This window comes from Dermochelys coriacea, chromosome 2 (genome assembly GCF_009764565.3).
Source record: "Dermochelys coriacea isolate rDerCor1 chromosome 2, rDerCor1.pri.v4, whole genome shotgun sequence".
Taxonomy (NCBI): domain Eukaryota; kingdom Metazoa; phylum Chordata; order Testudines; family Dermochelyidae; genus Dermochelys; species Dermochelys coriacea.
In genome coordinates this window covers 33053906-33081675 of record NC_050069.1, presented here as the reverse complement: position 1 = coordinate 33081675, position 27770 = coordinate 33053906, and the positions used below count along the sequence as shown (strand labels likewise).

The 27770-nt window shown below is 40.2% G+C and overlaps 1 protein-coding gene across 1 annotated transcript in view; it reads right to left on the bottom strand.

Annotated features, from left to right (window-relative positions):
* The window catches only part of NUDCD1 (NudC domain containing 1), a 145587-nt gene that overhangs the window by 9538 nt on the left and 108279 nt on the right, over positions 1–27770 (bottom strand). The window contains exon 8 of the mRNA XM_038391404.2: positions 18165–18290. Within this exon, the coding sequence (XP_038247332.1) occupies positions 18165–18290 (126 nt within the window). The remainder of the gene's footprint in view (positions 1–18164; positions 18291–27770) is intronic.

Genomic DNA, 27770 nt, shown 5'->3' with positions numbered 1-27770 from the left:
AGCATCTATTCTGTGAACCAAGTACTGCTTGGTCTGTGGACTCCAATGGTTTGCACTCTGTCCTCCAAGGCTAAAGCCTCCATCATTCCAACAGACTAGCAATCATCTCCTTCCACCTACTCCAAAAATAATCAACAGACCAACCTCAATTCTAATTTGCAATACACAAGATATTGTAAGAAAAGAAAGAAACCAACACAAATAAAAACAGTTCACTCGTGCACAGAGGCTGCTGCAGGAACCAATGTTACCTATAAGCAGGTAAATATATAGTTTGTGACAGTCTCTACCTGTTCAGCTGGTGTCACAATGCAATTTGGTGGATCTTTTCAACAGAAAGTTAAGTACAATAGATTTTTCACCTAGCAAATGTGACCTTTAAATCAGTTTTTCCATGTATAAGGAATATCCCTGCATCTCTCCGCTAATCAACAGCACACATGAAAGATAGCCTCTGTTTGATAGCACAGACAAACCTCAAACCTGATGCCTAAAGTTAAGTTCCTAAATACATATTTAGCCCCAAAACCTGCACACAAATTGACTTCAGAGGGCCTCCGTGCAGGTGTGGGGGTGGACCACCTATACAGTCAGTCAGGTGGGTATAAAAAAAACAAATGAGGGGATAAGAAGAGAGAGAACCGGGATAACAGTGATAGGAATATCTTACATAGATTATACAATACACGTATACAACTTGAGGACCCATGTGCTTGTTTTTAACAAAATCAAAAAGGTACAAAGAAAGCAGATAATCCACCCTTCTGGCAATCTGCCTTGCCATTGTCAGTTGGCCCTTCAACATAAGCATCTTGGTAGAAGTGCTTTTTGAGGAGGGATTTGAAGGGGATAGGGTGGCTGGCTTTCCAAATGAGTTCAGAGTTTTATTTGTTAGCCTTACAAAGTAAGTAAGTACAGATACTTAAAAACAGATACTATGATGTCAGGGACTACATAAGCACTTAACAAGAACCGACACTTTATTTGAAATCCTGTAACCAGTAACAAATCACAAATGAAATCCAGCTCAAAAAACTAATTTTGTCTGAAATGGTGGCATGCAATTATGCAGAATAGTTTTAAATGTCAGATCTGGGCTATCACTATGAATGTCTATTCTAGGAGGAAGTCCCCTACCTCTTCCCTCACATAACCCTGTTAGATTGGTTTTCCTCCCAAAAAAACAAGTAGTTTTAAACATATGCAAATACCATCAATTTCTTCCCTTTCCCCAGAATTTAAAGAAGCTCACTGAACATTATAAGGATCTTATAATAATAAAAGACAACTAGTAAACCCTAGCTAAGTTTTAAGCTTAAAAATGTTTTTTCTATGCAGTCTGATGGCTTGTGGAATTTAATCAATTACTTTTTTTCCAGAAGTAATTGTAGTATTTTGAAAGACGTGATCAGTGATCTTTAAGTAGGTTTAGACATATTATTGTATTTCAGCATGGCAAATGGCACGACATAAGTATATAATTTGCATGGAATTGACATTTCTATGAATCAATCATTTGGATGCATTGTGTATATCGCAACCAGCTACTTCGCAAAAGGATTATCTCACACTATTATCCAAAAGAAGCAGAAACAACCAAACAGAGAAAAGAATTATGCAAGTTTGAAGCAGTCATGGGTTTGCAGCAGCAGGAACCAGACGAATCTAGGAGGGAGGCCTCTGCCTCTTCCCTCACACAGCCCTGTTAGACTGGCTTTCCTCCCAAAAATCTATGCAAGACATCTCACATGACATTCAATCATGCAAGACACACCTAATATAGTCCTGTAGTCCAGATTGAATATTAGGTGTTCAGTTAGGCACAAGTAGCCTGCATTTGTGGTTCATGGACATCAGAGGCCACTATGGCCCCAGTACTGGATATGGGGGGTGGGGGTTTGAAAGCTGGGAGGAGCCACCAAGTGGGAGCAGGGACATAAAGTGAAGAGGGTAGGGTTGAGTGCTGCTAGGGCTTACCCATTCTGCAAATCAGCCAGCACCCCTCGATACCCTCCCCAGCTTCCACCCAGCCCTCAGCCACTCTACCCAGCTACCTTCAGCTTTCCAGAGACACCTTCCAGCTCCATGAACTCTACCCAACCACACTAGTCTCTCCCCAGCTCCCCCGCAATACCCCCACAAACCCAGCTGTCTTAAACTTTCATCTTCCTTATCCCCAGACCTCTGCCCATCCTGCTCTCCCAATTACTGAGCCTGTTCTAATCTTTCCCACTGGACAATTCTAGTCATCTCAAATTTCTAGTTTGACACTACCACAAACCCAGCTACCCTGGCTTTCCAACTCCAGAGAGCCCCTATCCAGTACCCATCTATGTCCCAGACACCCTTCAGCATCTATTCACCTGCCAAGTTTTTTGCAGCTCCTTGTCCTATTCCCACCACTACTTGGGGCTGGATGTGTTGACCGCAAACTGAAGTGTATGGTTTTATACAAATTACTTGGGTAACCCACATGCTTTATCGTGCAACATTTGACTTTGTTTCTCCAGGGGAGGGGAAGTGAAGCAGTGGGGGAAGAGTCATGAATATTAGTTGGACATTGTGTCCTTGCACACGTACAAAGAGCAGGGTAGGGCAACTCAGAAAGACCAGAAACTGCCAGTACAGGAAGTTACCAGTAGTAACAGTAGTTTACCAGACATGCTCAGTAGCTCTTCTGAGGCCGAATGGCAAATTTTCATTCTGGGAAACTTACCTGTCAGGTCATACCTTAATCATCCTCTGAAAGCTTAATCACCCAGACAGCAAAGGGGCAAAGGTTAGAAATGGAGATGTTAAAAATAGCTCTTTAGAATTGACCTGCTGATTGATGCAGTACAATTGTGTTTGCTGTGAGGGCTGGAATGCTGTGGAAATCCACAGACTGCTTGTTTGCTGACAGGGCTCTGAAGTGTTTGAAAGGATTGAGATACTGCCATTTCTCAAGCTCTGATGAGTCCAGATCACACACTACATACTATGGTCACACAGTGAAGACTGAGAAAGACAAGATCAGAGGGCAAGTGTGTTTTGATGTGTGTGCTAATGTATAGAAAATGTTATGTTGAAACTTCATATTTGAATATATGTAACAGAAACAAAGGTAGAGATTCTGTATTAGGAACACCAGTAGATTTATTGTCCAAAGCTTTTCCTCAAAGTTATTCAAAGTATTATTATTAAAATGCGTTCTGTGTACATTAAATGTGTTACTACAAAAGTGTATAGTACTATTTGAAATTGACTGGGAGGTATTAACACTTATTTATCAAGGATTTACTTACAATAGCCCTGAGGATTAACGGTGTTAATAGTTTTCAAAAAGTCCTGAAAAGTCAGAACTGTGCTTCAGCAAGAAGTTAAGTTGAGATACAGGAAGAAAGGGAATGCAACAGTTATGCAGAATATTGCCCGATCATCCCCATATCCCAATAACATTTGCAAATACACAAATTATTCAGCGAGGTAATTTACATATGTTGAATTATTACTCATGCAGGGTTTTACCACAACACTAATTTAACCATAAATTCCTTTATTAAATTCAAAGGCTGAATGGTATTTGTATAATTGCCCTAAACATGCTTAACAAACCTAATAAATAAGCGATTTTCTACATCCAACTAGAAACAAAACATTTATAAGCATACTTACAAATGGACTAAGCCCAGAGGTGTTTAGACCCATATTAGTTGGCTCCAAGTTGACCAGGCAGGTATTAGCAATGAACCCTATAAGGGATTACTTTTTTATATACCCTTTAATACACAAGCAATGTCGTTGCCAATTACTGACGTCAGCTAAAAAACAGTTTGAGACCGTTCATCCTTATTTCCAGTCTTAATCCAGATAAGATTTTCAACCTCTTATTTCTCCGAGGCCTTTCCTCCTTATATTGTTGACTTCTTCTTGCTGACCAACGGCTTTTCCATTGCAGCTGGGTTCACATAGGTCCTAATTTTTCAGACAGCAGTGGTATGTGAGGTGGGAAGATCCATAAAGGCTCAACCTAAGACAATTTTTTTGTCTTACTTAAAACCATCTGCAGTCACCCCTATTGGTCAGAGGCATTCTTTTTAGAAACTTCCCTTTATTTCATGAGTTATGCTTGTGAACCAGACAGCCTCCCTACTTTATTCCATCTGGCGTTACAACTCGTTACATTCAATGACTTTCTTTTACTTGCTAGTTAGGGCCTTTCTTTACAACACATTCTTTTAATCAAACTTAAGCTAACTTTAATTTTATATTTATTATACAAAATATTTGCAAATAATTTGCACAAAATTTGGTGGGGGAAGAGAGGCAGTGGCAGGAACCACACAGTGATTCTAAATGTAAGGACCCCCTGCTGGGAAATCTTTTTGTATTTTCATCAATCCAAAAAGTTTCCTTTTTCTTCCTTCATTCCACACAAAATTAACTACCTTCAGAGTATCAGATCACATAGCATGTCCAAAGCCTATCAATGCCAGTCCTGTTCTGACACAGTTACTCCCTCCACAGCAAATAGCCCTGCCTTTCATAGCAAAACCAGTCCCTGTTGACTTGGGAATGAGACAAACTGAAGTTTCCGGTCCTGCTCTGTGATAACATACTGGGTTGCCACTGGCCTACGCCTGGCTATTGCTGTTGATAAAGCTAAAGGAGCATGGAAGAATCAGTAACTTTTACCTACTAACTTTTAAAGCAAGCAGCCAGTATAATTCCTTATCAGGAAGTTGAATAATTCCATTTGAGTTAGATATGACAAATGTTATTTTTAAACATACAAGTTATAGGACTAAATTAGAGTACATTCACTGGAGGCTAATGGCTAGCACTCTAAATGATGACACCTTGTATGGATGTTTTAAAAGAAAAATCTCAGAAAACAACTGAAGTTACAATAAAAATTTTCTTACTGAACAGATTTAATTTACGGTATGTACACTTAAATATAATACAAAGTGGGGAATGTCCTTAAATATTTTGTTTTCTTAATTTTACCCAACAGCAACAAGTTGAATAACATTCTGAGGCTATGTCTGCACCAGAAGTACAGGGATACTTGTATAGTACATCAGCAAAGTGCTCCTCATGTAGAAGCAACTTCACCAACAAAGCTGTGCTTTGCAGAGTTATAATAAAATAACCCCTCACAATTAAAACAAGCTATGCCAGTAAAAGCGCAATTTTGCTGGTATAACTGTGTCTACAGTAGAGGCTTCTGAAGGCAAAACTATGTCAATTAGGAATCAAAGCTCATCATTGTCCTGACCAGCATAGCTGTACTTACAGAAATCAGTAGTGTAGACATAACCTGAGCTAATGTTTCACAAAAGTTCTACCTCTCTAATGAGCACAAAGATATACAAAGCTTAATATTTTATACCATCATCTAATTACAGGTGAACAATAACTATCATTCATATCTCTGTAAAGGAATTCTGATATTCCCCTGAATCATTTATGCAAGGAGGATTTTCAGACTTCAGAATCAGAGTAGCCAATGATTTCAGCCATATAACTTGAGCAAAGTGTGCAGAAATGAATTAACACAACGAAGTACATGGTGGAAAGTTAGAATGAAAATACACAAATACACTATTTCCCCTAACGAAGAAAAATCATACAGTCTAGCCATGAAATTTCATGTATTTCTCCCCTGACCCATAGTAGCCTTACCTTATTTTTCTTCATATCACTGAAATGTATTATAAAACATGAAGACATCTGCTTCCGGACTACCATGCTGGAATACTCTAACATTAAGGAATTATAAACTTAACTATTAAAAGGAAAATATTTTTTAAAGCATTTGCTGTTTTAAAATTTAAAAAAGATGGTTCAAGTGATTTGTAAGCTTTGTGATATATAAAGCAATTACATTTGAGTAGGATGGATTAGATACAAAGACAAAACATTTAGGACATCTTTCAAAAATGCTAAAAACTATGACTAAAGATTATTGTTTTTATAATAGATAAAAATGAACATGAATTAAAAATAGACATGTATTTATTCTCTTTCCCATTGAAAGGGTTTGGAAATGGTGCTGTTCATTAGCATTCCAGTTGATTAGCCCTGTGGTCTCCAAAGTGGGGTGCACAAGACGATCGATTAGGGGGCGCAGCAGGAGCACCGCTGGAGCAAAAGGGCGGCATGGCAGGAGGAGCACAGCCAGAGGGGGAGTCCGGCCCGTGGTGCAGCCAGAAAAAAGCAGCACTTTCCCATTCAAAGCCAGCCGGAGAGAAGCGCTGCTTCTGAGTCCTCTGGCCTGCGCTCTTAGGACCGCATTCCGAAAGGGGCTTAGCCCAGGGCCCTGAAGCCCCTGCGTTCCGGGTGGCCCTGCCTGCCGTGGGGGAGGCCCCAGCTTCCAGAATCACGGCTCCCAGAATCGTGGCCATGGGGGTGGTGCTGCGCTGCTCAGAGCCACCTGCACCCCCCCCCCGCATCAAACAGGAGCTGCCCAGGTAAGTGCTCTGCACCTTGTGCCTGTCCCAGCCCTGAGCGCCCTCCGACACCCTAACTCCCTCCCAGACCCCGCACCCCACCCTGAGCGCCTGCTGCATCACGAAGTGTTAAACCAAGATTTTCAAAAATAATAAAGCATATTCAATTACATTGCTCTCACTAAAATTATTATTAATTTTTTTTTAGTGAGAGCAAAAAGGTTTTTTGTACCGTTAATAAAATAAAATTTTTAAAATATTGTTTATTTCATCTTTATCGCATCGTTTTTTAATTTCTATTTTTTGTGTATGTTTTATAATTTACATAATATATTAATACATGTATATAATTTATACAAAAATAAATATATATATATTGGGGTTCGCGCTCAAAAAATTTTTACTGATAGGGGTGCGTGATCAAAAAAGTTTGGAGACCACTGGATTAGACTTTCAAAGTGCAAGGCAGCACAGTTTAGTGGATGGGGCACAGGACTGGGAGTCAGGGGTCCTGAGTTGTAATCCCTGCTTAATCACTAACCTGCTGTGTGACCCGTGGCAAGTCACTTCATCTCTGCTGTTTCCCTTCCCACCTTTTGTCTTGTATATACTCTTCAGGGCAGTGACTGTCACCACGTCTGTACAGTTTTGACACTCTGGGGCTCCAGATCAGTTGGAGCCTCTGAGCGCTATTACAATATAAACAGAAACATACAATTTGGTGGATAGCTCCAAAGGACGACCAATAAAATGTGGAAACTCTTTCTTCCAGGCCAATTATTCAGACTTTGTTTTGGTTAATGGAAGGAGATGCAGTGAAGAGAGGAAGAAAACAACAGGAGGAGATGAATTATGTAAGGCAGTATAGAAGTAAAAAAAAATGTACAGTTAAAGGTAGTGATCAAGATTACACATTGAATTAAATGTGTCCTTTTCTAAAACTGTAGTGTGTGTGTGTGCGCGCGCACGCGCGCTAAATTGCAGGATCACTGATTTAAAAACACCCTGTAATTTAACTACACATGAAACAGGATTGATGCTTCAAATCTATTAAAATAGATTTTCAAACTTGGGTCTTCATTCATTGGAGATTCCAGTTCTATATTCAAAGCAACACCTATGTGCTTTCTCCCATGCTGCACCTCACACTTAGGAAATGTGCCCTAAAAACATATGAAAAGCTCACTAATTATCCTTCTTCACAACTTTCCTCAAAACTCTTTTTCTGTGATGTCTCCAAAATACTTCAACAATAGTTAGGCTGCTGATGTACTAAGACCACTGCCTATCAAGCTGATTGATAGTGTTTGTTTCCTTTTTCTCTTCCTCTCAGTTTGTCTCTATCTGTTGTTTCTTGTCTTATACTTGGATTGTAAATTCTTTGGTGCAGGGACTTTTGTTCTATATTTGTATAGTGCCTAGCACAGTGGGTCCCAGTCCATAAATAGGGCTCCTAGGTGCTATAGTAATACTATTAATAAATCGTATATTTGTATTTTTAGATATATTACAAAGTGACTCTCTATATCTGAATTATTGGTTCTCACCCTCAAAGGAAACCTGCACAACACTTTCAAAGCACTAGCCTGGGAGCTTAAATTCATAATCTTGCTAGACACTAAAAATCATGGTCTGAAAGACACTGGATTTATGGCTTATTACAACCATCTGTAATCCACTAACCCCCATTTTTGTCCGATGACTACAGGGGTGTTAACAGGCCACTTCACCTTGAATGGTCCCTTAGATTATCTGTTAGCTACTTATGATAAACTATCTGTTCAATCTTGTATTTAGCTGTGACACTCTACCTTTCCCAGACCTGAAGAAGAGCTCTGTGTAGCTCGAAAGCTTGTCTCTCTCCCCAGCAGAAGTTGATCCATTAAAAGATATTTCCTCACCCACCTAGAATCATAGACTCATAGACTTTAAGGTCACAAAGGACCATTATGATCATCTAGTGTGACCTCCTGCACAACGCAAGCCACAGAATCTCACCCACCCACTCCTGGTAACAAACTCCTAACCTATGTCTGAGCTACTGAAGTCTTCAAATCGTGGTTTAAAGACTTCAAGGTGCAGAGAATCCTCTAGCAAGTGACCTGTGTCCCACGCTGCAGAGGAAGGCGAAAAGCCCCCAGGGCCTCTGACAATCTGTCCTGGAGGAAAATTCCTTCCTGATCCAAAATATGGCAATCAGCTAAACACTGAGCTTGAGTGCAAGACTCACCAGCCAGAGACCCAGGAAAGAATTCTTTGTAGTAATTCAGATCCCACCCCATCTAACATCCCATCACAGCCATTGGGCATATTTACCACTAATAGTCAAAGATAGCCTAATTTTGGCAATTAGTTAATCCCATCATACCATCCCCTCCATAAACTTGTCAAGCTTAGTCTTGAAGCCAGATATGTCTTTTGCCCCCACTGCTCCCTTTGGAAGGCTGTTCCAGAACTTCACTCCTCTGATGGTTAGAAACCTTTGTCTAATGTCAAGTCTAAACTTCCTGATGGCCAGTTTATATCCATTTGTTCTTGTGTCCACATTGGTACTGAGCTTAAATAATTCTTCTGTCTCTCTGGTATTTATCCCTCCAATACATTTATAGAGAGCAAATCATATCTCCCCTCAACCTTCTTTTAGTTAGGCTAAACATTCCAAACTCCTTGAGTCTCCTTTCATAAGACAGGTTTTCCATTCCTCGGATCATCCTAGTAGCTCTTCTCTGTATCCGTTCCAGTTTGAATTCATAGTTCTTAAACATGGGAGACCAGAACTGCACACAATATTCCAGATGAGGTCTCACCAGTGCCTTGAATAACGGAACTAACACCTCCTTATCTCTACTGGAAATACCTTGCCCAATGCATCCCAAGACTGCATTAGCTTTTTTCACGGCCATATCACATTGGCGGTTCATAGTTATCCTGTAATCAACCAATACTCGGAAGACCTTCTCCTCCTCTGTTACTTCCAACTGATGTGACCCCAGCTTATAACAAAAATTCTTGTTATTAATGCCTAAATGCATGACTGTGCACTTTTCACTATTAAATTTTATCCTATTACTATTTATCCAGTTTACAAGGTCATCCAGATCTTCCTGTATGATATCCCGGTCCTTCTCTGTATTGGCAATACCTCCCAGCTTTGTGTCATCCGCAAAATTTATTAGCACATTCCTACTTTTTGTGCCGAGGTCAATAATAAAAAAAATAAATAAAAGATTGGTTCCAAAACCAATCCCTGAGGAACTCCACTAGTAACCTCCTTCCACCCTGACAGTTCACCTTTCAATTTAACCTGTTGTAGTCTCTCCTTTAACCAGTTCCTTATCCACCTTTCAATTTTCCCTTTGCAAGGTCCAATTCTACATGGCTTTTGGCCTTTCTCACTTTATCCCTACATGTTCTGATCTCCATAAGGTAGCTTTCCTTGCTGATCCCTCCCATCTTCCACTCCTTGTAGGCTTTCTGCTTTTTCTTAATCATCTCTCTGAGATGCTTGGTCTACAACTCCTGCCTATGAGTTTCTTCCCCCTTTTTTGGGATGCAGGCTTTTGATAGTTTCTGAAACTTTGACTTGAAGTAATTCCATGCCTCCTCTGCCTTTAGATCCATAAGTTCTTCAATCCAATCCACTTCCCTAACTAATTTCCTTAATTTTTTAAAGTTAGCCCCTTTGAAATCAAAAACCCTAGTCACAGAACTATTTTTGTTTATCTTTCCATTTAGTTTGAACTGAATTAGCTCACAATCGCTCGAACAAGGTTGTCCCCTACAACCATTTCTTCTATGAGGTCCTCACTTCTCACCAAAACCAAATCTAAAATGGCATTCCCTCAAGTGTCCCTCTTGTTGGTTCAGCAACTACTTGGTGAAGGAATCCATCAGCTATCACAGCCAGGAAAATCTGAGCCCTATTATTATTACTAGCACTCCAGTCTATATCTGGGAAGTTAAAGTCTTCCATGATCACACAATTCCCATTAGTATTTACTTCCTTAAAAACATTAATGAGGTATCTATCCATATCCAAATGGGATCCTGGTGGTCTATAGCACACCCCAAGCACTATCCCGGGGAGGCTCTAGTAGCTGTCTTCCCCAATGTGATTTTTGCCCAGATGGACTCTGTCTTATCCATTCCATCAGTTCTTATTTCTTTACAGTCTACCTAATCATTGATATACAATGCTACTCCACCACATTTACCTTTATTTCTGTCTTTCCCAAACAGCACATACCCTCAATACTATTAGTCCAGTCATGACTACTATTCCACCATGTTACTGTTATCCCTATAATATCTGGTTTCACTTCCTGCGCCAGTAGCTCTAGTTCCTCCATTTTGTTACCTAGGCTCCTCGCATTAGTGTACAAACATCTTAATTTTTGCAGTTTGGCTTCCCTCACGTTCTTTACCCGATAAGGCACAGACAATCTTCTGCCAGTATCACCTATCAGACTGGTATCTACACTACCCTTCCTTCTTGCGTTCATTCTCCTACCCACACCTGTATCCTTTCTTACTTCGTTTTCTTCCCTCTCAATGTTAAAATCAGGCGTGGAGACTACCTGGACATCTCCCAACCATCACCCCAAATTCCTAGTTTAAAGCTCTCTTAATCAGTTGTGCCAGCCTCCATCCTAGAAGTCTATTTCCCTCCCTACTCAGGTGAAGTCCATCCCGACAGAACAGCCCTCTGTCCATGAATGCTTCCCAGTGGCCATACATCCCAAAGTCCTCCTTCTAGCACCACTGCCTGAGCCATCTGCTGATCATAATCTTGTCACACCTTTGTTGCCCTTCTCTAAGAATAGACAGTATCCCACTGAAGATCATCTGAGCCTCAATTTCCTTAAGCATCTTCCCTGCCTGGCATAGGCTCCCTTGATATGTTCCAGTGAGAATTTAGACATATCATTTGTTCCCACATGAAGATCAATCAGTGGATTCGTTCCCGCTCCCGTTAGGATCCTCTTCAGCCTGAGATCTACATCCTGTATCTTAGCACCCAGCAGACAGCACACCCTTCTGTTCTTGGATCAGCTCTGGTTACAGGCCTGTCTATTCTTCTCAGTAAGGAGCCTCCAATCACGTAGACCTGCCTTTTCCTGATGATGGTGTGATTCTCCAGTCTATCCCGTTCCCTCTGGCTGCAAGTCGTCTTGATTCCTATTGTTCCTTGCAATCCTCTGAAACCCATCCTGTATCCTCCTGGGGCTCATATTTGGTGTTGTCTCCATTGACTCTTCCCTTCTTCCTATAGGACAAGCTGCTCTTCTCTTCTTCCTTGCCCTTCCACCTTCAGTGACCACCTGCTGTTCCTGAGCTCTATTTCTTCTTCACTAGCCTGTCTTTTCCTCTGCCTGATTCTCTTAGTCAGATGCTTCCACTGTCCACTTTCCACACCCAGCAGTCTCCCCTCAGAGTTCTTTGCATCTGCAAATCTGAGCTTTTCCCTTCAGCCTCCTCGTGTCTTTGGTCCGTCATCTGCTAAAACCCCCTTCTAAACTCAATCAGATTTTCCACCTGCATCTCCAATCCTCGGATCTTTTCTTCCATCAGCTCTATCAGGAGGCACTTCATGCAGACGAAATTCTTTTCAGGTACCCCCTCCAGGATCATGTACATGCTGCAGCTTACGCATCCAGTCATCTGCATTGTGTCTTCCACTACTTGGGTCACTCCCACTGCTGTCTCTGTATCAGTCACAACCTTCTCACCTGTTAGTCTGAGAAACACAAACCAGACCAAACTAAACCACCACCACCCACAGCAAAACAAACCCCCAATGAGCACCAAAACACTGCCAGACTACTCCACACTCCTTCTCTAGTGTGTTCCTCTTCGTCTTCCCCCCAAACTCCCCTTGCAAACTCCCGCTCAGACTCCCCTGTTTACAGTTCTGTTTGCTGGCTCCTGTGCCACTGCAGCTGTCCGTGCCGCTCCCTGACTGGCTGGCTGCCTTTATAGGATCTCAACTAGGGCAGTGTGGCACAGAGAAAAAGTTGTTCATTCAAGTAGGCAGGCCCAAGGAATTTATAGATTTTAGGTCATAACCAAGACCTTTAACTCCACCTCGAAGCCGATGACCAGCCAGTGAAAAACGTGGAGCACCGGTAACATATACCACTACTGAGACGCGCAGGTTAACAAATGGGCTGTCGCATACTGCGCCATTGCTAAAACTCATTTGAAATAGCTATCTTCAGATCATAGTGTTATTTTCCATGAAGGCTGGTTCTTAATGAAGTTTTAATGATCTTCTTGACTAATCGTAAGATTAAAATTTTAACACTGACCAAAAGCTATTCCTTAAAATATTACTGTCAGCACCTAATAAAAAGCAAGACAGATGTCCCAGCAAACAAGTGAAAACTTTGACTGTGGAGCCGATTTATTAAAAAAGAAGAACTTGGATTAGGAGTTAGTTTTAGGTAATTCTAGAATCTGAACATTATCATGAAAATTCACATTTCAGGTCAATTTAATAAACACTGCTGTAACCATTATTCACGTGGTTCTCGCAAAGCAAGCAAAAAACCCCCAAAAAACCAAATGTCTAGGTTCATTTAATCAAATTTTACAGCTAATTAAAATAAAGCCACCATGTCAGTTATTAAAGAACTATGTGAGTTCTAATTACATTAATTAATTAGAATCATGTTATCCCTTTTGATTTCCATAATAGTATCTACCTATATGAGATAAAAGATCAGCTGTCCTTTCTTTAGTCTGAAAAAGAGAGACAGCCAAACAAAACATGTCAATAACTGCTATTAGCTTCTTGATTCCAGGGATGCACTTTTTCTCTCAAAGGAAAAGGAAGAACAATCTTGATAATGCCTGGACATCAATTATTGCGGGCTTGTAAGGAGAACACTCACGCGCGCACACACACATATGTATATATAAACCTACAGTATCCTTTAATTGCAGTAATTTTCTTTCATAAATGTTTGCCTGCTTTATCAATGGTTAAGTTTTTCTGCCCCAGATATAATAATTCTCATAACTAGTCCTTACTTGGAAAACAGCTATATCTTAAAATCATGATACAAGACTGTTATGGATAAAAGTTAACTTGCAAGTAGGGGAAGGGAGAGAGTGAATGAAAAATATATGTAATGCTCAGTGTTTCTGATATCAAAAGCCAACTCAAAGAAGTTGCACATTGGACACTATCATGCATATATACTCTGTAGGCTAAAATAATTTGCATTGCTGCTCATTCCATAACATTTTAACTAATTTATACTAGCTTTATCACCAACAAAAAGCATCAACTTTTTAAAAGTAGATGTATAACTTTAAGCTACAAAGAATATATGTGAGGATACACAGTTCATGAACAGAATTTGTTTTAGAATCTTTCTAGACAGTTTAGAGGTTGCTTACTAACTGTTCTTGCCCTGAGGCTTTCTTTAACCACAAATCTGAAAGTCAACTTCATTTAAATTAAAAGGGTAGGGACGTGTGTGTCTCTAACAGCTGGCCACGCACACAGAGTATCCCCTTTTACAAGACAATAAGTACTACTACCTCCTGAAATAAAAACCCCTTTCATCTGGTGAAATGACTCTATGGCCTTCTTTACCAAAAGGTCTTTCGGATTGCCTACAGCATCCCCTCCTGGGAAGAGGCTACCTGGATGACAAATTCAGAGGGCTTTTTGAAAATGAAACCTCATAGCCCCACCACGCAATGATCATTCAGGTCCTCATGCTTTTTCTGGATCTTCTAGAAAAGATTGCTGTGACACTATGGATTCTGGGGGAAACGTAAGGATATTATGAATATTATAAAACTGCAATGAGTTGTGCTAGATTTGCCACATAAGATATTTGCAAAAATGTTATAACTTGCCAGATATGATAATCTCATTTATGTATTTGCATCACCTTTGTATTACGAGTTATAGATATATATGTCTGTATTTCAAACTTGTGCTATGCTTCTGGCTGTCACCCCCAGACAGTTTGGGTGTCAGCTCTGCCTAGTCTACTTGATGGCCCATTAAGGGCCTTCAGCTATACAAGTGACCCATTGAGAGAAGGCAGATACACCATATGACTCAGCAAGGCATGCAGAGGCATACATATGGACAGAACTCTAAGGCCTCCACGCCATGTGCTGGGCAGCTTTTTGTTTGAAACAAACAAAGCACAGGCCGCATGGCAAAAGAATATAAAAGGCAGCTGCATCTTCTCCATTTTGTCTTCAGTCCTGCTTCTTACCTCTGGAGGAACTTTACTACACATTGAAGCTCTGAACAAAGGACTGAATGATCCATCCAAGCTATGGCGTATTCCAGAGGGATTTTCAGCAAACTCACCAATACTGCTAGGAACTTGATATATGGACTTTGAAGTCTTTGCATGTATGTGACTGCTTTACAATTTAACATCTCTTCTCTTGTTCTTTTTTCTTTATAATAAATCTTTAGTTTTAGACACTAAAGGATTGGCTGGCAGTGTGGTATTTTGGGTAAGATCCAAACCCATACTGACGCAGTAATGGGGCTGACCTTTTGGGGTCAGAAGAACATTTTGTATATGTGAGCAGAGATTAAAATAACTTCTCACTGTACTGGACCTAGGTGCTGACTGGGAGCCAGAGACTGGAATACAATAAATGGGGCTCTAGGATATATATATTTGTTTCTTGATAACCAATGTGGGGGGATCAGAAGCACAGTTTATGACTGGTTGAGGAGATTAACTTCAGTGTTACCCACCAGTCTTGGGAGTATTTGCTCTCCCTTTTGCAGCCTGCCCTGACCTTGGCATTTCCAATGAGGGCTGCTCCAGGCACAATGGGTCAGAATTGCCAACTGGATGTTGATAGTGATCAATCCCTATTATGAAACATAGGGAATGCTTATGGGAGAGGTGGATGACTACATGAAAGTAGTTATTCTGTAGGTGGAGGGCAACAAATCAATCTCCTGGATTGAATGACGGAATTATGTTAGCTAGTGTCATCATTCTGAAGTGTTATGCTAGGACACAGTTCAAATTCTTGAGGTCAAAAATTGGTCTCCACCCTCTACCTTTCTTGGGAACAAGGAAGGAACTGGAATAGAACCCTCTTTTGAGGAACTCTGGTGGGACTGATTCTATTGCTCCTAAGAGGAGGAGAGAAGGAACTTTTTTTAGTAGCTCCTTGTAACAAAGTGTCCCTGAAAAGGGTCAGGGAGGGGTGCGAGGAGGAGGAATGAAATGGAAGTACATAGAGTAACCCAGTTTGATGAGCTCCAGTATCCATTTATCTGAGGTAAGTGTACAGGGAGACTTTGGCAAACCAGTAAAGTGCCTGAAATCACTATGGCGTATTGCTAAAAGCAGCCAAGTCAGCAGGCTTAGCTTAACCAAGACAGGAGGGGAGGGGGGTTTTTAGGTGCCAAAGAGGGCAGCTTGACCCTGCCTCCTTCCTGATAAGAATTGTGTTGAAGTTGCTGATACATTTTAGAAGAGCAGGATGTGCCCCAGGAATGTCTATTGGGGCCTCAAGGCTGCAAACCCTGGAAAAACCCACACCTGGTTAATTGATAAGCAGAAGGAACCTCTTGTTTGACCATTGAAACTGCTTACTTAACAAGTTTTCTTTAAGGGACACGTCATTCTATTACTAATGTATAAATAAGGGGAAAAAGTTTGAGGTAGTGGGACTCTTCAGGACCGGACTCTCCCTCTGGATGCATCTTGTGTTCCCCACTAGTAGATGGGCTGCTGCTGTGCCACGTGAGAGCCACACTCAGCTTTGGTAATTATCAAGGGTTGGGGATGTTTTACTAACCTGTTGCGGGCATGTGTATAAGTGCTTGAGACTAAATAAAGTTTAGCTTTAAGTGAAAGCACTCGTGTTGTCCTGTTTGTGCCAGCCATCTATCAGTCGGACGGCTGTGTCTCCCCTGATTTCCTGATACCACCTCGCAGAGAGTAAAAGTTACCAAGTGCTTTGGGTTGAAAGAACCCGGGGTAACAGAAGGTACTCCTAGGCAAGTAAGTAGCATGATAGATTATCTCCAAAGGAGGGGTAGTTGCACAACAGCTGATCGGATTGCCTGATGCCCTCGACTGAAGTGTCAAAAGTGCCTTTTAGAGGGAGTGGCTGATTGAGTAGAAGTAGGGATGGGAGGCCCCCGTTTCTATGGACTGGACTTTCTCCTGAAGGGCTCCTGAAGCTTAGTGAAAGTGTGCGGATGGTACCGGAATGATCTTGATATTTTAATGGGTTGGGATCTAATATAGTGCCTTTTCATTGCAAGCACATAAATGGGTCCTTTCCCTGGGGACAGATGTTGACTAAGAATGTTTTGACTCTTGGACTTCCTTTACTGGAATTTGAAGTGTTCACTAGCCTTTCCATGCCATTCTGGAAGGTCTTAAAATCATCAGCATAGGAGAGTGATGATGGTATTACTGCCTTGTCTCGAGATGAAGAGAACTTTATAGATGGACATGAGAGCGCCTCAGCCAGAGACTCTTGCTCCTCCTGTATATCGCCCCGTACTGGAAAAGTGCACAGTACTGAAAGACGGTTTGTAGGTGTTGGTGGACGGTATGATACCAGTGAGTGCCAGTGCTTTCTCTTAGGCAGCCAATGGAGTTGGTCGCCATAGTGGCCCCATGTGTCCTAGTAACCCCACTACAGTGGGGGATAAGGGAAGGAATCCCAATGATAATCTCTCTCTGGGCCTATGATGTTTGGTAGGTTTCCTAAGATCCTCATCATGAAAGGGACTTACGGTGGTAGGGTAATATAGCATCAGGATGGATCCTTTGCCTCTGTACCAAGGCTTCAGTACCACACTCAATCAGAGCTTCTACTATACCCTTAAGGGGACGAGAGGCCTCCTGAGAATGGGTCTTATGTGGCAATCTACCTCTTTTCTTCATTTCCTTGTTTAAAGAGAGAGATTTCCTCTTCTTTAGAGTTTTAATGTCCAGAGCTGCAAATGAAGCAGCAACCAGGACCAAGGTGGCCTATGATGTAGAGACCAATGTTCAGGGGGATAGGGACTTCTCCAGAGCTAGAGCTGAAAGATCCAAGAAGTGGAGGGGAAGGAGCCCCCCTCCCCTCTTCTACTAACACACCAGTGTTAAATAAAATAAATAGGTATCAAATGAATGCAGAAAAAACTACTAAAATAAATAATAAGGGAGAGAATTCACAAAGTGAAGGCAGGAAGCTGCATACAGTAGAACACTGTCTTGAGCCACAGGCAGTTGAGAAAGAACAGTGCGATGGCAGGCTCATGCCTCCCCATAACCTCTCATTCAGAGAATGAGGCATTGCTCTCCGCAGGCCTATGGTCACTATACTGCACTCTCTGGTTGCAATTGCACAGGCATGCACACATCGTATGGTGGAGCACCGACAGGAATATATACTTGAAAAAAATTAGAACTCCAAAATAGCATGCTTTTATAAGGATCATCAATTAAAATCTGTGATGGGGAGAGATTTTCAATTTTTGCAAAAGTGTACTGCTACAACATATATATTTGTGCAAATATGCAGCTAACTACTACTGAGGTTTTTCATTATAGAAAGTATGTACAAGATTTCAACGAAGCTATACTAATTTATACCAGCTGAGTGTCTGGCATGGTTTTTTTAGACTTCTCACCACAGAAAACAGAAACCATACTTCTTTACTTAAAAAACTTGAACGGGAGCTACTTGGGTAAATATAATTGGATTTCATATTTCACTTACCACATGAGTGATTTTCAAGGTGTTACCATCAAATCGGCATAAGCTTGTGCTGTCTTCAAGAAAAATATCACATTCCTCCAATTCCTGTGCGTTACAAGGAGGATTTTCTTTGTCAGGGTTTGGATTCTGAAACCAGAAAACAATGAAATGCACTGAAAATCTGGAATACCTGGTACACAATATTATAATAAACTATAATGAAGCTTTACAGATCAACAGCAATGATTTATATAACAATTTACAGTTCTGCAGCTTCTTTCATACTCAATGATCCAAAAGAATTTCATGCATTTACTTATCTACCAGAAAAGCAGCCACTTCTTGGGTGGAAGGCAGTAGATAACTGGTATGCAACACAACGTGAAACAGTGTTGGAAGCGGAACTTTTTGTTGAGAATACCTTGACAAGTCATTTCTCTTAAGGAAAATGCCATGCAATCTTTAATGTCCATGTATATCAAATAAAACTTCCATTTAAAAGATCTCTTCCAAAAAACTCAAAGTAAACTCCATGGTAATCAATTTAGCAACTGTACCTGGTACCTGCTCTGGAATAAAGGGCTGGGAACCATGCTGGAATGAGAATTAGGGTTTCAGTTTATCCAGGGCCAAATTTAAGTCAATGGATTTAAATCAGGGATGAATATGGTTCCAAACTAGGTATTTCAAACTAAAGTCATCCCTTCAGTTAATGGTTATGTTACTTGCCATAGCACAGCTATACTCCTAGATTCATGTGTGTATGTTAATTTTGCATTCATCGGGGTTGAAGTTGTAGAGCCTTTTCATTTGCTTAAGATACTGACAAAAGAATACTCACAAAAGGAGTGTTTCTATTTTGACTTTGTTCACTTCTGGGTGTAATGAATAACTTTTAGGCCCTTTGGATTGTCTATACCTTTTACCAGTTGCCATGCTTCCCCCACAATTATTAGATTGACTGCATAGTAAAGTGTCATCTCAGCGAGACAGGTATTTTTTACCTTCAGTTTTAAACCTAGCAGAAATGCCAGAAAGTGATGGGGTGACTCATGTGTAGTAGCTACTATTTATCTTCCAAACACAAACCTCCTCTCAGCACTTCTAGTAATCACTTAAAATTGGCATAAGATTTATAGCTCTCTTATCCTTCTGATAATGGAAAAGGATAAACACCTGGCCTTTGGCTGACATTTCTCAAGGCAGAAAGTGAACAAAAATTGAGAGCACAGTATGTAGTGGATATGTGCTAAGGGAGATGCACTCAGGGAAGCAGATAACCAAGCCCGTTTTTAAAAATCACTTTAATAAACTGGACTTCACAAAGCACTAGAATTTCTCTCTTGCTTTTAGCTAGGCATTTATAAAGTACTCAATCTACAACTGTAGAACAGTCGTACACTGAAAGGGGATTTATTACTGTTAAGCTACAGTATTTTCCATCTCTAATTTCTAGGAATCAGAAGAGTGGAACTTTGGTCAAAGGTATTAGTCTAAAATCACAGCTAGTCATAGTACAGACAATTTTTACAAACAGCTGGATGGAGGAAACAGAGGGCAGCCTGACTTTTTTTGGGGTGGGGGTGGGGGATAAGGAGATGATTGTTATGAGGAAAGGTTTCTTCTAAGGGAAATTGAGTTTCTTAGTGGAGAAGAAACTTAGTTCAAATTCACTTTCTAACAGAAGCCTTCAAAATTACGAGGTGTGAGCATGTATGGGTATGTGTGTTTTTTGAAGTTTGACCAAAGTGAATTTGTTTGCGCTTTGTATTTATTGCCTCCTTCTTGCATTTTGCCTACAGATTGGAATTTTTGAACCTGAACAACAGAAAAGCAGTTTATGCTAGAAATTTCAATCTTGCCATATTTAGCAGCCCAAACTAAGGAAGGAAACAATCCAAAGCACAAGTTAACTGGTTGAGCTGCTTTAGAGTTCTTCAATTTCACAGATGCCTGTTAGAACTTTTCCATTCAAGTTTTTGGATGATTTATGTTAAGTTTTTGGATACCTCAATTAAAGCTACTTCTTTTTAGGATGAGTTGGTGAAGGGTACATTGCAAGTAAACAGCACCTTTCTTCCTTTTCTCTCTTCATAATTGGTACCTGCTTTGCTTAGGAGATGAAGAGCTCACAGCCAAGGTGAGGTGCAGAATTAGGGTTTGTCTACATTACTGCATGGGGTCGATCAAAGATGCACAACTTCAGCTACATGAATAGTGTAGCTGAAGTCAACATACTTAGATCTACTTACCACAGTGTCTTTACCATGCTAAGTTGACAACTGACGCTCTCCCGTTGACTCTGCTTGTGCTTCTCGTTCTGGTGGAGTACCGGAGTCGACGGGAGAACGCTCAGCAGTCGATTTATTGCGTCTTGTATCAACCCCTGCTTGATCGAATGCTCCCCGCTGATCTGGCGGATAGTACAGACAAGCCCTTAGACTAGCTGTTGTTTTAGCCTGAAAAACAGTTACATCTAGTTCTCAAGCATCTGCTCCAGGACATTAATTCTTGACAGTCCTGCTTAAAATGATTATGCTTGCATATAGATACCATCAACCATAGGATTGTTCAAATTGAGAGACGAGAAAAAAATTGCTCAGAGATTATGGGTCTATTTCATGAGTGCACTGAGTAAGGTTCTGTGGCCTGCAATGTGCAGGAGGTCAGACTAGATGATCATAATGGTCCCTTATGGCCTTAAAGTCTATGGGTCCGTAGGCAGAGGTACATAGTGTGACCACAGATCCATCCCTGGCTCAAAACCTGTGATAGAAATATCATCTGTTATAAATAATTAAGTTTCTTTTCTTCATTTGATAGAGAAAATAAAAGCCTAAACTAGAAGTTTTAAAGTCATTTGATCATGCATGTATTTCTATGTAGGGAATGGATAACTCAGAATTAGAATCAACTCACTGTGCCATAAAATAGAAAGATATTCTACAGTTAATTCGCTGAACACTAAAGAGGGTCTCTGATAAGTATCACAGTAGTGTAACAGTAAGTTTATTTATATTGTTTCCAAGTTCAGTGATATACAGTTATGTTCTTCTGAAGAGCATTTTATAAAAAGTGCAATTAATTGTATATAAACTCCATTATATGTCAATTTTCATAACTATTAGAATTTAACAATTTTTAACAATTGCTTTCGCTGATAAAATAATTTTTAATCCTGTTCTTATTTTAAAAATACCAGACATTTTATTGCTGTGGAATTTATTTTTAATAGCCTGCCTCCTCTTTATGCAAGTCAAGAATATACAGAAATGTTTCAAGGACAATAAATATTAGAGATAGTAAAGCCCTATTTAGGTCATCTAGCTAGTCCCCATGCAAGCACAGCAGGGTCCCCTACTTTATATTTTCCAGTAATCTGTCTATTCTCGTGTTAAATGGCCCAAATAAGACAGCTTCCACCACTTTTCTTGGGAGGGTTTTTACACTTTAATAGACCTCACTGTTGACAAGCTTTCTTGATATTCAACATAAGCTTTGCATTTCTTTATTTTATTAATTTTGCCTGCTGCATTCCTTATAAGCCACCCTCAGCTGCCCCTCCCCATCCTTTTGTGTATATCTTTCATACAATCTGAAGGCAATTAGGCTGAGCAGAATGAGCAAGAAGTGGATAATACACATAAAACCCTAACTTTGGCCATTTGAATGAGGCATGAATGCATGGTTATAATTTAACAGAAGGAGGAAAGGGACCATATCCACCCAGCTTCCAGCGGCAGGGAGGGAGTGTGTCTTTTTATCCCCCAAACACTTGTATCCTAAAAAAACCCCATCAAAATGAGGCACCACAAACACTGTCTTTGGTGAAGGCTGATCAGGAGGCTCACGAAAGTAAGGCTGATCAGGGACTGGAGGTAGGGGAAGGGAACTTTATTTCATCTCCGAACTTGGACCATGCCAGTTCCAAATTAGTTTACCAGCACCTCCCATCCACTGCTAATCAACTGTCCAACAGAGTGAGTGAGTATGGGCCTTTCATTGCCTGGAGGAATAGCTTATAGACCTGGGGAAAATATTCTAGATGAATAAATTATTTGCCAAAATTGTAGTTTCAGGTCAACCCAATTATTTGCAAATTTGAAACAAATCTGCCAAATAGTTTTGGACAAATACACATTTTTGAGCTAGATTCACTAGGGGACTCATGCACCACTCACAAAAGAATCAGAGAAGGAGGAGGAACTGCCACCCACCCTTACATCCAAAAGTCCAGAGGTTAAAGGACATTTACCCCAGATATGGGTGATTCAGGTTCAAATTCCTGCTCTGGAGCAAGGAGTTGAAGCCAAGACTCCCCTCTCTTAGTGCCCCAATCCCTGGGCTATTGGTTATTCTGGGGTGGGCCTCCCAATCTCTGCTGTTGAAGATGCTCCTCTTTGTATAAATAATTAAAAACTGATTGGAGCAGAGACTCAAACTTCAGTCTCTCACCTGCCTGGTGAATGCCCTAAACACCACACTCTATAGAGTCATCCCCCCCACCCCCCCGCCCTTTGTGGCCTAGTGCCATTCCAGTATTTCATACAATCTGGAATGGCTTCAGCAGGAGAGATTGAGACCCATCCCAGAATATGCAATAGCCTGGTGATTAAGGCACTGGGAGGGGGAGACCTTGGTTGAAGATCATACTGCAGAGCAAGGACTTAAATCTGGGTCTCCTATATCCCAGGTAGGTATCCTAACCACAGGGCTTATTGGATTTAAGGGGTGCAACATCACCACCACTCTTCTCATCCTTGAATTGAGCCCCTCATTTATTTTGTTTTTATTCAAACAAAAGGTTACAAATACCCTGGAAATGACAAAACATTTAGTTTCAGGTCAAACAAAAGCTTTCGTTTGACCTGAAATATCCCTGTCAAAACTGGTTTCTGTTTAATCTTAACTGATTTCCCCCTCCCCCCAAGGGATAACGAGAGAAAAGGACATCTTTTGGCTGAAAAAAAATACACCAACTTCCTCCTCCCTCCCACACTCTCTACTTGCAGGAATTAGTGCCTCACATGCAGGAAAGGCTATCTTGAGAACTTGTGCAATTGGAAGGTAGGGGCTTACAGGAAGGCCTCTGGGAATGTAGGGCAAGGTGCCATGAGGGATGATACTTGAGTTACATATGCTCAGTTTGTCATCCAGTTCACCAGCTCAGCTGGCCAAGAACTTCTTTAAGATGGTCAATTTGCAAGGAGGAGTGACAAAAAAAAAGGGAAAATGTTCTTATAATTCTAAGAGGAACACGTCCAGTTTTCAGGGACACATGATTACTCCATTAGGAGAAAACATGAAAATGTTTTTAAAATTGCAAGGGAACAGACAGGGTATATGAATTATACTGTAGGTTAAGGGACAGGCGTCAAGAACAACCACATCTCTTTCATTAATGTGGTTGTAAAAATCAAGAGACAAAAGTATTAGGGTGAAGAGCAGTGCAACCTCAATTTATCTCAACTTCCCATTTCTGAATACCTCTAGTATCCAAAAGATGGTCATACTCCAGCTTTGCTGGAGGACATGATTATTTCTAATACCAGAAGATTTCAGGGGAAAAAAATATTTCATATAGGAGCTTGTGGGCTATCATCTCATCAGACTCTCCTTGAAATCAGACAGACAGACAGCAGACCTGGATGAGTGCACTCCAGCATTCCGCAAATGTTCTGGGTAGCCTGTGATCACTGGGGGGTGGGGTGGAGGGAGGAAGGAAGGAATCAGGTCTGCATTCCATTAATCTTAAAACAATTTTTTAAAAGACCGGATTAAGAACATGGAGTATCTACCAAGCACAATATTGCTGTAGGTCCATTTTCAAAGTTCATAATAAAACACAACCCTGTATTCTAAAATTTTTATTAGTAAACACTCTCTCCTGGAGCACTTCAATTTATTCTACCACAAAATTTATTCATTAGCAAACAGATGCAAATGAGTGACAATGAGCCTTCATTTGAGATTGAAGGATTAGAATCAAAGTATTAGAATACTAATGCATATTAGAAAAATTTATTTTATTGGATTTTCTAAAATATTTATTTTAAAATATTTTAAAAATCTGACAATTGCAATAGCATTTTTGATAAATTGTTACTTTGTAGTTCAGCATCATTTCAACACAAGCTAGATTTAAAATAAAATACTAAACTTCAGGTTTTAGCTTCAAAAAGGCAGTTTATGCCTTTTACATCTTAAAATTAATTAGCATTTTTGTTTATCTCAATAGCCAAATCCATTGTTTGTAAATATAAAATTTTAACACTCCTGATTCACTAATAAAATAACAGGTATATAATTTAAGATTACCTGTAAACACATCCAAACATTGAATCATAATCACTTATAAACCACACAGTATTTGATCTGCAAAATTAAATAACGATTTTAATAAAATGTCCTCTGGTTACTTTACATCACCTACTAGGTTATCAGCACTGACATGAATAGGAGTTGAGGGCACTGAGCAGGATCAAGCCTTATATAATGCATTTATAGCCTTAAAAATCCAAGTTCAAAAAAAAAATTTTACCATGTGCTTAAGAGATTTGTTAAATAAGGTGAATTACTTAGCTAATTCAAGCTACAGCTTAAACCCTGGACGACACCCCCCACCCCACCCCACCCAAAACCCTATCCCAGAGATAGACTTTTTGAAAAAAAACTAACTCAAAAATTACATCACAAGTCACTAACTGTGACTTAATGACCAAAAGACCAATTCTTTTCTCTTTAATCTCATCTGGAGGGGTGGAAAAAAAGATTAATCCAAAACTTCATACATCAGGATCCACAGGGAGTCGTATTTCTCAGATTTTATATCGGATATCACTTTCTAATTAAGCCCAAGCAGCAGTTAAAATGACAGGATTTTTGTTTTTGTTTTAAACAGGACTTTTACGATGGTAAAAAAAAAAAGAGAACACTTCATATAAATGTGAGTTAAGCTTATCTTTTTAGTTTTCTTTTTAAATGTCATTTACACTCAATCAATATTAAACCATGTACAATTTCCCCAGAAAGGAAAATGTAGGAGATACTCTAATTTATTAAAAACAAGAATTTAAATCATACTGGTTGGAATTTCACTTATTATTTTGATGTATTCATGGGCCAAATTAATCCTTGATGCAACATTCATAAGGTCAAGTTTTGCCAAAGATTAATTTGTCCCTGAGTTTCTATATACCATACCGGTTATATTTACATGACCATAATATATTTTTAAACCCTCTAATTCTCAACCCAGTATTTCTCAACAGTATTGCAGTATATACTGCAGATTATTATAGGTGGGGATGGTTGCACTGACTATTAAAGTTGCCCAACACTTGTCACTAAAAAACCCTGTTTTTAGTGGTTTATAGCTTTCCCAAACTTTAACCACTTAGCTTGAAATTATACATGCTGTTTTCTGCCTCAGACTGATTTTTCTGGAACTTTTCAGCAAAAAGAGTCCAACTTTTCCAAGAATGAGGCGAGGGGAAAAATATGTTCTTTTACCCATGTTACAAAATTCTGGTGACCTCTGAAAAAATCTAGCTCTCCCATGCTTTATAGCAGGGACTCAAAATTTGGTAGGAGGGTAACCTGTCAGGGATGAGCCTTTTCCCTTCTCTATGAAAAATTTGGCCAAGTTATAAACCTTTGAAAAAAAAAAAGATCAGTGTGCACATACTCAGTAGAGACTTGCTGGAGTTTAATAGCTAAAAGCTCCAAAGGTTCCATCCTCATTGAGCATGCTCGAGCCTCCCAAGTCCTAGTGTTCCAAATGAAGTCAATGGGAGCTGCACTTTGAACACAAAGTGCTATACAATGCTAAATTCTCTGAAAAATCAGGTCCTATGCATATCAATTTGGACACACAAAGCTAGTGGAAATTTTTGACCTTAATCTTTGTGCCCGAGTTTCCCTTTGTCAACTGGAGAGAATACCACCCTCCTCACCTCATAGGGAAGTGGTGAAAATAAAATCATTAATGTTTGTAAAGCATTTGGATTCTATAGTGATGAGCACCACAGATAAACCATAAGGAAAGCAATAACTCTGTCTTCAGATCAGGGTTTGAATAGTGTGCACTAAATAAAGCATAGGGCCACACAATACTGAATAGCTGCTATGTAACTATTTTTATTTAGCATGTGCATAGTCGTCTAACCAAGCGATGGCATCTTCAGTGGCGTGATGCAGTTCTAAGCCACTGCTGAACCTAGTCAGCAGGCATTCATTGACAATGTGCGTCATCATCTGTGTTGCGCTGCAGTTACACAATGGGCTGTCACGAAGGCCCCAGCAAGACTGGTTGGCTGCACAGAGACCTTGCCTGGTCCAGAACCTGTTCAACAGGGACCATTGGCGATGGGGCAGGTCAAAACCAAGTGGGCAAATTGTGGAGTCGGCGACAAGCGACTGGTTGGGGATTATAACACTTATCCATTCCTGTTGCCAAAGTGTTTCCGCCCTAATGTCCTGGCATGGCGGATGACACCATAATGGGCGACGTGACAGCAAACGTGTAATTGGTGGTTTAAAAAGGTCATTGTGCAGTGGCTGGCTTGAGTTGGCATGTACTTTCTCCAGTATCTTAGCAGTGGCAACCTCTCGTCTGATATGAGGAGGAGCAATATTGCTCAGAACTGGAAGCCACGGGAGTGGAGTGCCAGAGACACAGGGTGCCAGAGATGATACGCTTGGCAACATGTAACTGCATATCTGCCAGTTTGGTGTGTGACGATCGACTCCAAACTGGTACGCAGTACTCTACCATCGAATACAAGGTGGCAAGAGCTGATATCTGCAAAGTTGGAGCATGAGCACCCCATGATGAACCTGCCAGTTTGCTAAGAAGATTGTTATCTGTCTTAATTTTAGCTGCTGTCTTCTTTAGGTGGGCATGGTAACTCAGTGTGCAGTCTAAGGTCACACCTAATAGACCGGTTCTACTTCATGCTTCACCTTCTGACCATTCAAATAAACACTGTCTATCTTGTGTACTAAACGAGGCAGGGGGCCTGTGAAAAAAACAGTATGTGATCATGTAATTAAAGTCTATATCAAAATGCATTCGCACTAGGGGGTCAAATTTAGGTTGTATAAGCATAGGTCACTAGCATTTCCGACCTTTTGAGTGCTTGAATTTGAAGCCTTGTTGTTCCTTTAATATATTTTTTGTGTTATATTTTAAACAGTGGAATAATTAATTATGAAAATGCCACTTGCTGTTGCAAAGTTGAGAGTGTTGAGATTTGCACTTAAAGCAGGGATTCAGTAATTTTGTTATATATGAAAAATGCACCTTACCCTCCCCAAAGTTACAGCACTCTCAGTACTGAATGAATTTTCTGAGAATTTGCAAGTAAATGTGTTAAATCAATTTAGGAGTTACAATTAATTTTAAAATGAGCCCTTTAAGAAATTTACCACTCTGTGTCAGACAAATTTTTGTCATGAACAATCTTCATAATAGAATAATTAAGACCTTTCAAATTTCTCATATAGTTAAAACTCATTGACATTTCATACCAGGGCTACATTTTTTTTAAAATTATGATTACTGAACTTTTTGCCATTAATTTTCAAACTGAAACTCAAGTCTTCAGCAGGGGTGATGGGTAGTGT